Here is a 14,140-nt window from a genome sequence, read left to right as displayed (position 1 = left end):
CTTTGTTGAACATATCTCTAATATGATTACTACAAAACAACAACCATAGACAAAGTTTAAAATGGAGGAAAAGGAAACAAAATGACAAAATAAACATTCTTATAATCATGTAAATACAATGTACGATTTCAATTGAACTGCATCAACATTCCCTTTTACAACTAATTAAATGATTAAACCAATATGTATGGAGCTTTAATTCTTCAGCTTCAATAAAGAAATCCTCAACTGAAAGACTTAAGGACTGAACTGCTAATGTCCTCAGTTCTCTGCCCACGTACAGAATTTGAGTTTAGCATGAATTACAAATTTAACAGTAATTATCTCAAAAGAACAAAAACAAAAGGCAATAGTTGTACTGATGATAGAATATAATTATGAAGTTTGCTTTGTATAAGTAATAATTGTAGTCCTGTTAGTTCAACAGAAACATTCTACATCAAACCCACAAGATGTTGATTCCAAAAAGAACCTTACAGGTTCTTATTGGTTGAGCATTTCTTTTGTAAACATCAGAACATGGCAGAAACTGCCAAACAGCGGCATTAAAAAAACAAAACACCCCAGTTTCCGTGTTTAATTGAGCAGCTTCAATGAACATTAGTTCATTTTTCGGTTTCATGTATCTTTTGGTATCCCTGGTAACACGTGGGTGTCTGTATGCATCTCTGGCTTTTATGCACACGAAAACATATGAACACTTTTTGCACAGGCTCAGTCACACACTTCCTCTCTATCACACAAAAGCTAATAATTTAAGCTCAACATGTGTGAGAACCATGTGCAAGTCACATGATTTATTGAAAAGCCATTGTAAAATTGTGGAACCTCTCTGCAGTATGCCGTTGATAAGCAAGCCAGATTCAATCAGAAAAACTGAATGCATCCAAAAGCTCAATAAACAATCACCCTCGTCCTTTGATCTCTTCACACTACATCAACTTTTCAATCAGTTTGAACCTTGTATTGGGACCCTATATTGCTGTAAAAAAAACTCCAGATTTTCTTTTGTGAATCCCATTTTCAGTATGTAACCACCTTGAAATGTCACAGTTAGATTTCTATATGAAACTACAATCAAGGCTTATTTCAAGGTCAAGTATGAACTATCTTGTGCAGCATATCATTAATAACAGACTGAAGACTTTCAGTATTAAAGGTGCATCAACGGTTACCCATAATTACGGTCTCCTTTTCTACAGCATTCAAATAGGGAATGTTTTAAAACGCATTCTGCTGAATGAGAAAAACACATTGTTTGAGCGTTTAAGTGGGATTTATGTAAACATATTACACAATTACATTTACAAAACATTTTGTAGGAGTATTTGTAAAATGAAGCTTCTCTTTGCTGCCCCACAGACATATGTTTTGCATTTGTTTACTTCATTATTGCTTATGTAATGACTTGCTGTTCACTTACAGTGGAAGCGCATACCTGAGAGCTCCCGTGGTGCAAGGTGATAGAGTGATTAAAAAGAGGAGGAGAGGAGGAAGAAATAAGGAATTTGTTGTGCACTAACTTTCAAAAGCATTATAACACATTTACCACATTACATTAGCTACACTCACATTCCTCATAATGAGCTAGTCCAAAAAAAATGGCTGGTTTTGAATCTTCAATTATTGTTGATTATTATATACATCTGAATAGCTTATGTGTTCATGATTAATCAACTTTATTGCTTTTGGCAAGATCTGCACTGCAGTATGATGTTATCATGACGACACTGTGCTTAATGTGCATCTACTAGAATAGTTGCTGGTATTAATATTTCAGACATTTTAAAATGATGATTTTACGCTCCACTAACATGACATTAATATGAAACTGCTGTTCCTCTTCAAACTTACAACTTGCAGTGTTTCTCTCTCTCTCTCTCTCACTCACACACACACACACACACACACACGTACACACACGCATTTAAATTCAGCTATGTTATTGTCATCTGGATTTATAATGAATCGTGTTCATTTTAATTGACTTAAAAATAATAATAATAAAACTGGAATCATCTGTCTGTAATGTCGGTGTCATGTGTCCTCCTTTCCTCAAGGCTGTAAGTAAATTCAGTGTCCTCAGTGTATTAACAGAGCGATAACTGAATACCAAAAAGTAAATCACAAAATGGCTTCTGTGGTTTCTGGTTACAGGCTATAAATGCTTCATCTATATGCTTCTATTTTGAATCAAACAACAGCCAAAAAACTATTCTGACTCTGAAAGCTCAGGAGAGTTTTACACCACGTTAGAATCATCAGCAATCACAATACCACCAATCCACCAAATTAAAAGATCAGTCAAAAAATGAATTCTAGAAAAAAGCAACCTTTAACCTCTGTAGCTTTTACATTTTATTCGGTTATTTCCAGGATGAGGTCATCCCCTTCCAGGCTGCTGTCGGGATTGACATGCACCTTGGATATTATGCCTGAGATTGGCGAGTTGACGACGGTCTCCATTTTCATGGCGCTGAGTACGCAGAGAGGCTGACCTTTCTCCACCTTCTGGCCTGGCTTCACCTTTACTTCCACCACTTTACCGGGCATGGGAGCTCCAACCTGTCCCCGCACGTCTTTCAAGGCTTTAGGGTGAAAGTGCATCTCCTGGCGAAGCAGAAAACAGAATGAGACGATTACAGGAGAGACCAGAGGCAATGAAATATTTGACACATTTTCCTTCACAACTATTTCCAAACTGCCAGTCATCTTCTGCTATGAGAAACATGATTCAATGGACTGTTAAAATGTTTACAATGAGAAAGATCATAATGAATTTGTGCACTCCTCAAACATATAATGTTTCTGCTTTAGTAATATATATATATTTTTTATAGACTACTAATTAAACTGTGCAGCCTTGTTGATCAAAAGAGACTTAACGACCTCAAACTCTGGAATGGTAGTGTAAATATTTTTTTTTTTAGCGTAAATAAAATAAATAACACACATATATATATAAATAAATATATATACACTATATACTATACTATATATATACTATTTCTAATGTTATTTAATTTATACATATAAGGTGCTTTCGCACAGTGTAGTTCTAGGAACTTAGCCACCAGGGTGGTTCCCCGAGAACTAATGGTTCCCCTAGGAACATTTTCCTGGTTGCATTCGCACCGCCAGTAGCACCGCCACCGCGCTTGTTGTGGTGACTTTTATTTTGATGGCGTGGCGGACCTTTATTTCGACGCCGCTTAGTAGTACGCCAGCCAGAGCCTGAGCTCACAGTGCTCACATTCTCCGTGTTCAGTAGTTTACGATCTGTCTAACAGTCCTGATAATAATAATAGTCCAATATTACGTTATAAGATAGAAGTGTTATACATTTAAAGGAGACAGTATATGAAAAGGTATTAGCGTATGCCATGTGGTTGATGTCCAGTGTTGCTAGCTGAGCAGAAATACATAGGCCTAATCATGTTTCTCTTGGTCCCCTCAAAATTGCGTTGACTTTTCTCCTTAGCGCAAAGGTTAAGAGGCTAATCCATCACTGAGGACCATGTATCACTGTTTTCCATGTTCGTAGAGTTAGTTTGTGGACTAAATATATAGGCTATATACACACTATGTGTGTTTACAAAGCTTTTTTTAAAAATGGAGGGTGCTGGTGTTTCGCATGCGTTCGGCCAATCGGTGTACACTAACGTCACTGGTAGTTTCTAAAGTGCTGGTTTAGACCCTACTCTGAAATAGGAGCTAAATTAGTTCCTCCAAAATGAGTTCCTAGAACTAAAATCGTTCCTAGTTCCTGCAATGCGAACACAACAAAAAACGGGTACATCCGCCAATAGTTCTAGGAAACTATTGGCGGATGTACAGTATATGAAAGTAGACAGTATATGAAAAGGTATTAGCGTATGCCATGTGGTTGATGTCCAGTGTTGCTAGCTGAGCAGAAATACATAGGCCTAATCATGTTTCTCTTGGTCCCCTCAAAATTGCGTTGACTTTTCTCCTTAGCGCAAAGGTTAAGAGGCTAATCCATCACTGAGGACCATGTATCACTGTTTTCCATGTTCGTAGAGTTAGTTTGTGGACTAAATATATAGGCTATATACACACTATGTGTGTTTACAAAGCTTTTTTTAAAAATGGAGGGTGCTGGTGTTTCGCATGCGTTCGGCCAATCGGTGTACACTAACGTCACTGGTAGTTTCTAAAGTGCTGGTTTAGACCCTACTCTGAAATAGGAGCTAAATTAGTTCCTCCAAAATGAGTTCCTAGAACTAAAATCGTTCCTAGTTCCTGCAATGCGAACACAACAAAAAACGGGTACATCCGCCAATAGTTCTAGGAACTATGAAAAGGTTTCTCCGGTGCTGTATACAGTATATACACAAAAACACAATATATATATATATACACACACACACACAAATATCATTAGAAATTGATTATATGTTCGTTAAAAATAAATAGTATAGTATATTTAAGTGATGCAATTTCATTTCACAACTGGTGTCACGTAACTATTGTTCCCCTAACTTCACACCTATGATGAATAAGGCAGAAACCAGCGACAGTGTTAGTATCTGTCATTCATGTTAAACGTTTAACAAATAGCCTAGAGATAAATCAGATTACATTTTTCATTTCAAAGGCATAAAAAATTCAGACAGCAGAAGAAAAATGTTGGACCTGCAAAAATGAACTTCATGTGACATGAGGAGAAATGCTCTTGCTAATTGTGTTGAGGCAGAAGGCGAGCTCTATTGAGCATATGCTGAGCAAGTGTCATCACTCTGACTTATCTGTGACTGAAGACACTAAATGTGTTTGGACCATCCTCTGTCTGCCAAACAAGACAATAACAAATCAAGAGTATTTACAGAGGGTGGAAACCATCTTCCAGAGTAGGACAGACCAAATGGAAGTTTTTTTTTTTTTTTTTTTTTTGTAATGAATCATCTTAAATATGATGTGTTTTATGTGTGGGCAATGAAAGTGAGAACTTCAGATTCTATTGTATGAATAGGCATGACAAAGTAAAAGTGTCGAGAAGCGGATGAGGCTCGGTAATTTTTTATTTTACTTAATTTAAGTCAGGAATGTTTACTATGCGGCTGTGTGTGGAAAAGAAAGCGGTCAAAGCGCACAAGATAAGACCCAGACCATGAATTAAGAACACATTTACACATAGTTAATCAAATCATAATTTATTTTCATATAGCATTACAGTTCTGCTTCAAATCTGTTAATAGTCTATTAATTGCCGCAAGTCATTCAAGAAGGCTATATTAACATATATCCTAAGTTTTTATTATATTACATAAAATACATAATGTGTGTTTTGTATATGTATTGTATGTTTTTGTATATGTATTTTATATATTTTAAATTCGAAAGTAATTTATAATATCTATTTATGTTTTATCATAATCTGCGCGACCCCATCGTTAACTTTCTTTGATGACGTTTGCATGAGCGATTATTGTCAGCGAAGTCCACTTCAACTGATACACCGTGTTCAGGGAGTAGGGAGCAGTGAACACTGTGTAGGGACCCTATCGAATGGAACGCAGCTATACATTGCACGCCCTAATAATTTAAAAGATGTTTTTAACACTTTTTTTTCCTCTAAGTGATAAACGCCTATGACAGCAAGAGCAAGATCATTTTTAGCTTATGACAGAAATTATTCACACCTCGAGAGAGAGAAAATGGAACATTCGCAAAACATGTCTGAATGATTGAGTGTACTGTTTGCGTCAGGATAATTGCTTTTCAGTGATGAAACAAACCAATCCAGGGAATAAAATAAACAGCAAACAGTTACCTTCATTGCTGCCGTATCCTTGACCAAGACTGAACGCAGCTGGCCGTTGAGTTCAAAAAACACTTCTCTCTGACCAGACTTGTTCAAGTCACCCAAGGCCAAGGCTTTGATGTGCAGCGTTTTCCCTCTCTCTAACTCAACCTGTGAGAGGAAAGAGCCAGAAACATATTAAGACACAATGAAGAGCTAGGTATGAGAAATGAAAAGCTGCGATTGAGCTAAAAAAAAAAAAAAAACAAAAAAAAAACAAAAAAAACAACAAAACCAGATTGGGGCACAATAGGCTAAAAAAAAAATAAAATAAATAAAAAACTTGGGTAGAATTAAGGTAGATTAAGGGATGAGTGATTAGCTCAGGCCTCTGGGATGCATTAGGTCTGTACCATGTGCTGTTTGGCTGTGGAGGGGATGCTATTTTGGGGTGTGCTTGCATTTGCCTCAGTGACAGCTTAATATAGCTCATGCTAATCTACGCTAATCAGCCACGACTAACATCCCATTTGGACAGCTCGACTGGGTGGAGAAACACGCCGCCAAATAACTTCAGTCCCTGAGAAATTTATGATTACGCATAACAACCGAGGAAAATCTGGTTCGTTTTGAAAGAGTACAGAGAGACCTGGTTTGAAGAATCAGGCCAGCAGATGATTAAGACATGTAAGCAATCTAACAGATTTGGTGCTTTTTTCAAAGTAAAACGAGTTTGTAGGTGAGTTTGATCCCTGGTTGGCTCTCGCTCTGTCTCGGAGCGTGATCAGCTATGCGAGTCGTGCATGTGGTGCTCTCAGTTCTCGTGGCGCCTGCAGTAGGACTCCGAGACACATTTATGGCTGCCAGGTAACACCCACTTAACTCATAATGGGGTTTTAGAAGGCAAACACACGGCTAAGCTCCAATCAACACATTTAGAAACACCCCAGGGCTCATCTAGATAGAGATACAGCTGTACCAGTTTGAGATTATTTAGGAGCTAGCATGGATTAAGCTAAAAAACTTGCACTCATTGAACTTTACAAAGTCAAACTCTCAGTTAAATTAAAGTGTAAAGTGTAAGGTGTAAAATATCATTTATGGTTTATCTGACTTCACAGCACCTTAACAAAGAGAGCCTAGATGTTCAAAGCAATATATTTTGAACACAAAAGTTCAATTCAATCTTACTATTCTAATCAATTTTACAACAACTGTTGCAATAAAGTGTGCTAATAAACTTTGTGAACGTGGAGGCTAGTTGAGGACAGAAGGAAATCTAATTTTGCAAATCTCTCAGGGAGAGTCAGGGTAAAGTTTAGAAGGTCACAATCACATCCCTTGGTGTTATAATTTTAACAGAGTAAAATATAGTTGAGAAATTAGTAAGAAGAAATGAGGCACAGTGATAAGGAAATTAAGTCAATCGATGTTGTGAGTCGCAGCATGTCCTCACATATCACAGTGTAATAGAAATGTACCTGAAACTCCTCTGCGATTTTGGGGCCGTCCAGAAACAGGCGAGTGTTAAGGCAGTCCACCGGGCCGAAGTTTGATGTGAACTCTTTAAACTCCTGGAAAACTTTGGGGTACATGGCTGCTGACATCACATCTTCAGGGGTGATGTCATCACCATATGCCGATCGTAGACCAGACTCAAGAGCCTCAAAGTCCATCGGTGGAAGTGAAGCCCCGGGACGACCTTCGATTCTAGGCAAGGACTTGAGAACCTTAGAGAAACATCAAAAGTTTAACTTGTTATGGGCATATACTATGGTGCAACAATCATCAGAGTACCAGCTGAGCACAACTGAACTAAAAACTACAAATGTATGTTCTGTCATTCCGAAGCTCTGTCATTAAGTCAAGTCAAGCAGCACTTTTTACAATACAGATTGTTTCAAAGCAGCTTTACAGTGATAACAGGAAAATTATTCAATGATGCAAACAGTTCATTTCGGCTGTACAGCAGCTTTAAAAGAAAAATGTGTCATTGTTCAGCTGAAGTCAGTTCAGTTTTGATTCAGTTCCATTGTAAAGATCATCAATTATTAGTTCATTTAATCTATAAAGCAGTTCTACAGAAACCGGTGATGTCATCATCCAGCTCAGTTCAGTTCTCATCCAATAGCGTCAGAGCAGTCAAGTCAATTTTATTGTTGAATATTAAGTTTGTCATTATAGAAACTCTCCCTAGATTTCCCTGACATGTTCATAAGAGTTTCTTAAAGAAGAAGCGATGTCTGATTTGTGGACCAATCGTCCTTTTCAATCATATCTTTTCAATGAATCTGCTGGTACAATTCACAAAAATGACTTGAATGACTCGGTCATGAATCGGACTGATTCAGTTCCCAAGTTCAACTCAATGATGCAGTTGCAGTGGTTATCAGCCCACTGGTGCAGAAGATTATAAGTGAATAATGGCTTATATTCCGGTCTTTCTCGCAAGAATGATGACTTCTGAAAATGTAGAATATACAGTAACAGATGAGTCATTTGAACCCCTTTTATGATTCTGTGGTGTTTTTTATTTTATTTAGAGGTCGACACGTCACTGTCCTGATTCACTTTCATTATATGGAAAAAAGTAGTCAGTAGGCCTATATTTTAAACAAATGGTAAACAATGGAAATTTAATTTTTTTGAGAGAACTATTCCTTTAATAAAACTGGAGAATTGCCAAGTCTTGAGTGAAATGCCCTCCTCATGACAACCAATCCAGGTTTCAGATGTTGACAGCTCAAAAACTAGACAGCTATAATAGAGTGATGTGAGTCAGTCTTCAGGTCACTGAAAAGCATAAATATTTAACAAATGAATCAACAGTACCATTCACTATCTTACAATGTCTTTGTCCTCTGGCAATTGACTGACTTTGCAAGCTCAAACATACTAAATACATCATTAGTACTGTCAGAGTGGGCGTTAATGAACAAAAGCACAAACACTTTGACAAATAGGTCAATTGCAAAGGAGAAGCTACACCACCAACATGACATTAAAATGACTCAATTCATTATGTACAAAAATTTGCTGATTTTTTGGTGTTGGCAAGGCAACCAACCAGCCAAGTGACACTATTTTCTCCTTTTTTGTTTCACAGCAGAGAGAATGAATTGAAAAATGGTCCTTGGACTTGCACTGAGAAGAAGCCTGGTTTCTAACGGGGGCAAAGTGAATAGACTACACAAAAGGGCTTGTGGAGGAAAGAGAGGGAAAACAAAACAGATCAGCTCATAAAACGCTCAGCAGCCCATTTTGTTATTCAGATAAAATAGTAGAAAAGGCTGCCTGTAGTCCCAACCCACCTAACTTTTGAATAAATTGCCACTTAATAGCAGTTGAGTCATAATTTCAGGCCATATGGGCTCGCTTTTGTTTGATATAGGTTTATTTTAGTAGTTTTGTGACTTTTGTATGCAAGTTTATTTGCCCAGGCTAGGTGTGGGGTACGGAAGCTCACATGTTCTAATCTTTTTTTTTTCCCTCATCACTCCATCACTTGAGATTCCATAGGGACATTAGTCCTGTGAAGTTGATGATATTCCAATCTCAATACATCAGAACTGAGATGCTGTTTGTTTTTAGCAATAGAGTAACATGTCTCAAGATGCCTGGGCATCGCAAATTCATTCTTAAAGGTAGGGTAGGTAATTGCAGAGCGGCTAGCAATAGTAAGCTATCTTTAGATCCTGCTCTCCAAAGCCACGGCTCCTTTAAAACACATAAACGCACACAGCAGAGTTTGCACATTAAATTACCTCATGTCTCAAAGAACATAACATTAATAATGAATGTAAACAACTTACAGAGCTCTTACTTGTCCCACCTGACTTCTGGACATTCATTTCGGTGTTGATAGCAAACGCATAAATCCGAGTCGGAGGACGTGAACTGAGTAATCATGAGTTACCATGTTGTAATTACGGTTATGACATGGCGTTAACGCACCATAAGCTCTTTGTTTTGGTTCAGGAGGAACTGTAAAAGAATACTGCTGTTTGTTTAAAGGACCCAGTGACAATGTCTACAACGCGCTGATGACGTGTGATGGGAGCACGGAGGTATGGAAATACATATGTTGACAGGCAGGTAGGACATCATTGCATTTGGAAACATTCTTATATTGTAAAGGTTTTATTCATTACACAAGGGATGTGCAAGTATAGCCTTTTTCAAACAAACTCTTCCACAGCTAATCCTAATAGGATTAGTTCACCCAAAAATGATAATTGTCATAATTTACGCACTCTCATGTTTCTGAAAACCTGGATGACTTTCTTTCTAACGCGAACACAAAAGAAGAAATTCTGAAGAAGATTTCTTTGTCCATATAATGAAAGTCAATGGGATCCAGAAATAAAGCTGGACAACACTGATTTTTATTGTTTGTACAGCAGAAAAAAAGTCATTCATGTTTGGAGCGACATGAGGGTGAGTAAATTATGACAGAACTTTCATTTTTAGGTGAATTATCCCTTTAAGTATTATGAAAGGTCTCTATCTCTTCTCCACATTTAGCATCTTGTTCGAGGAAATGTACATAGTCCCTATGTGGAAACATTAAACACAAAACCTATAAAAAAAGAAGAAGGTAAAGCTGTGCAAAAGCAGTGAGAAAACTACAAAGCTAGTTTTCCAAGCCTGAGGTAAGGTAAGGAGCTTAAGGAGAAAACTTGAACTGCATTTATTTCATAGTAAGTTAAAGCATAGCATTATGTATTCCTTATCTGCCCTGTCATTACCATAAACTACTGCAAGAGCAATTGTGCTACTACACATACTGTGGAGAAAGACACTTTCTAAGACTGCTGGCTTCTGCACTCAGACTCTCTGCTATAAGGTTTCGAAAACTATGCTATATGGATTACCAGGCGGTTTGCAGAGAAACTGTTTATAGACTCTTGTCAGAGGTTATATAATTTCATAACTCAGAAAACAGCAGTTACAATATCATACGTCAAAGCAGGAGAAGTTGCTTAGGAGAGCTTCTGTTTTCCTCACATTGCTTTCTGTGCTGGGTGAAAGGGGATATTTGACATTGTTGACACAGATTGAAAGGAGATGAGATTTGCTCTTTTTTCCCCCTGAATCATCTGTCCCCATCCCAGTGTGTGCATTTAGGCTGTTTGTCATTCTGTACTGTCACAGCCGGGCTGGAAATATCACTGGGGTGATGTCATGCTAAACAATCCTCCTGGAAAAATCAATAAGCCTGGATAAAAAAAGGTGCAGCCAAAATATTACCGCTCTCTATGACCATTAATCATCAGACATCTGTGTGTCAGTACAAAGAGAAGAATGTTTGATTAAATTTTAAAAGACATTAAGTGACTTATGAAGAGCTAAATTGATTAAGTTATACTTGGTGCTTTACTGAATACATCAATTAACAAGCAATCTACATTTATATGCCCCAGACTTCTTGATTTCTACTTTTAAGGAATATTCTCACACAAAAAAATCCTCCTAAATTTCCATTGAAACGGGCATAAAGGGATCGCATTTAATTATATGTCTGAAAATCCACTAGGAATTTTTCTGCTCTCCATCTGTCTGCGAGTGCTCTCATGCACTTTAGCTAACAAAGAGACTCATTTCACTAGCCCAAATCAAATTCGTCAGGCGTGATGGTCCATTGCTTTCCTCACAGGATTCACAGGAGAGAAGACTACAAAGCGGTGGGCTGTAATGGGAACTCATGTAGCCATAAAACAGTGTGAAGCTTCTCGCTCTCTGACCTGAACGCATCTTCCTGTGGTCGAGCCTCTGAGGGAGCTGTGTAATTGTCCCAACTGTAAGTATGTTTACACAGTTAACTGCCAGATCATATATAGTAAGTTAACATGAAGGAAAAGGCAGGTGTTTGTCTGTGTATGTGTGTACCTGTGTTAGCATTAATGCGCATGCATGCGTGTGTTTGACTACACTGCCTTTCTATCCTCTCTGACCCAGAGTGAACACCGTTTAATATCTTGTAGAACCGTGAACGTGGAAGATACTTGATTTGTACTTGAAAAACTGGACTTGGTCAGAGATTGAGATTCTGGTTACACTTTATTTTACAGTACGTGTACTTACAGTGTACTTACCCAAGAAAGTACTGGTAATATAAGGTAACTACATGGGTTAACGTTAGGGTTAGGGGTAGGTTCAGGGTTAGTACATAACTCAGTTATTGTAATTGTTATAATAAATACATAGTATGTACACGCAGAACAGGACTGTAAAATAAAGTTCTACCAAGATTCTTATCAAAACAGAAAATTACTTATGATTAGGGATGTCCCGATCCGATCACGCGATCGGAAATCGGGCCCGATCACGTGGTTTCAGACTCGATCGGAATCGGACGTTACCTCCCGATCAGGACTCGGATACATGTAAATTAGGGGTGTAACGGTACATGTATTCGTAATTATTGAACCGTTTCGGTACGAGGCTTCCGGTTCGGTACGCATATACCGAACGATTCCTAGGACCATTTTTCCTGCAGACAAAATCCGCGCTGGCGCGATCACCACAACGTTGCGCAACATCAAATGGCAAACGTAATGAAAGCGGAACGAAACTGCGCTTCTCATTATATTGTGCTTAACGGACCATTATCAGTTCGGACCAGCAACATCTGTGCAGCGCGAGATCAAGCGACACAGCGTTAAGAGATCCAGTGAAGAAAACATTTGAATTCGCCACTGAAGTAATAACATCGCTGCGAGATCTAGTGAGAAGCATTCAAATGTCTCCGTTATTAATCGTAGATCTCTATTAGATCAAACAGCGCTGACGTGGGAACCAGGAGAAACATTGTGCCGTGAATGAACATGGATTTAATGTTGCACTTCAAAACTCAAATATTATATAAATATATATTTAAATGTTATTTTTAATGTGATTAGTGATTACCAAAACATTATTTGTTCATCCTTCAAAGATTACCCCCATTTATAAACCTGAAAGTTTCAAGATGTAGGAGTAGGAAAACTACAAAAATAGTTTTTCTTTTAATAAATAGGAAATTTCTCTGGCATTTCTTTCTTTTTGCTGTATCCTGTCGAACCGAACCGCAAATTTTGTGAACTGTTACACCCCTAATGTAGGCCTATATTATATTCTCATTATTTTTTTATACACTTTTAAAACATTTTTATTTTTTGTTTACATGCCTGCCGGGTATTTTAAGTTGAGGTGCTATTTGTTTTTATATTAGACTTTTTCTATATTTACTGTTGCACTAAAGTCCAAAAGTGAAGATTTTATGTTATTTATTACTTGATTGTTCAAGCTACCTCACAGAAGTGCTCTGTTTGTTAACAGAGTTGTTGAATGTTAAAATAAGGTGAATTAAATAAAAAATAAGGAACATCCTGGATCTGTTTTTTCTCTCTTCTTTATTTTTTTTTATGTATTATATAAGTATCGGATCGGGACTCGGTATCGGTAGATACTCAAAATCAAATGACTCGGACTCGGACTCGAGGGCAAAAAAACCTGATCGGGACATCCCTACTTATGATTCACATTTCAACAAATTAGTTTACACTAAATACTATTAAATAAAACTATTAAGCACCAAAATGTAAAAAACAAAAACAATGATGAACAACATTTAACTAATAAGAATAATAATTAAGTACACTACTATTCAAAACTTTGGGGTTGGTAAGATATTTTACAAGAAATGTTTTTTAAAGATAAAAATGTTTCTTATTCTTACCAGGGCTGCAGTTATTTGACAAATTTATTGAAATATTTTTACTTAATAATAATAATAATATTTTTTCATTTTTTTCAGTTTTCCATATTAAATTGTAATTTATTTCTGTGATGGCAAAGCTGAATTTTCAGCATCATTACTCCAGTATTCAGTGTCACATGATCGTTCAGAAATCATTCTATAATGCTGACTTGGAAATTAAGAAACATTTCTTATTATCAAAGCTGAAAATGGTTGTGCTGCTTATAGTTTTTGTGTAAACTGTGACATATTTTTTTCAGGATTTATTGATGAATAGAAATTTAAAAGAACAGCATTCCATTGAAATAAAATCTTTTGTATAATGATATTTTTGATTAATTTAATGCATGATTGGTGAATAAAAGTATTAACTTCTTTATTTAAAAAAAGCATTACTTACTCCTTTAAGCAGAAACTTTTAAGCAGTCATGTATATTCTTTTGTCAAATTATTCAAAATATTAAAATGTTGTATTGCGATTTTGTGGCTCAAATTAATATGTGAATCAGTAAAAAATTTATTTAAATTCATTAAATTCAAACTATTCAGCTAAATTAATTGGAATTCCAAATGCTTTATAAAGCATGAGAGAGGAAATTTTAGTCAAAACACTGATGTAGCATTTTTACCGGTTG

The 14,140-nt window shown here is 36.8% G+C and overlaps 1 protein-coding gene across 1 annotated transcript in view; it reads right to left on the bottom strand.

Annotated features, from left to right (window-relative positions):
• Positions 1-681: 681 nt before the first annotated feature.
• Positions 682-14,140, bottom strand: part of pcxb (pyruvate carboxylase b) — a 53,248-nt gene continuing 39,789 nt past the window's right edge. Inside the window, exons 7-9 of the mRNA XM_056243550.1 lie at positions 7,246-7,494; positions 5,795-5,935; positions 682-2,610 (exon numbers count right to left, since the gene is read on the bottom strand). Coding sequence (XP_056099525.1) covers positions 2,359-2,610; positions 5,795-5,935; positions 7,246-7,494 — 642 coding nt within the window. The 3' untranslated portion in view covers positions 682-2,358. The remainder of the gene's footprint in view (positions 2,611-5,794; positions 5,936-7,245; positions 7,495-14,140) is intronic.

This window comes from Rhinichthys klamathensis, unplaced genomic scaffold (assembly GCF_029890125.1).
Source record: "Rhinichthys klamathensis goyatoka isolate OS25496 unplaced genomic scaffold, OSU_Roscu_1.1 h1tg000803l_1, whole genome shotgun sequence".
Classification (NCBI taxonomy): Eukaryota; Metazoa; Chordata; class Actinopteri; order Cypriniformes; family Leuciscidae; genus Rhinichthys; species Rhinichthys klamathensis.
This window is presented reverse-complemented; position numbering and strand designations above follow the sequence as displayed.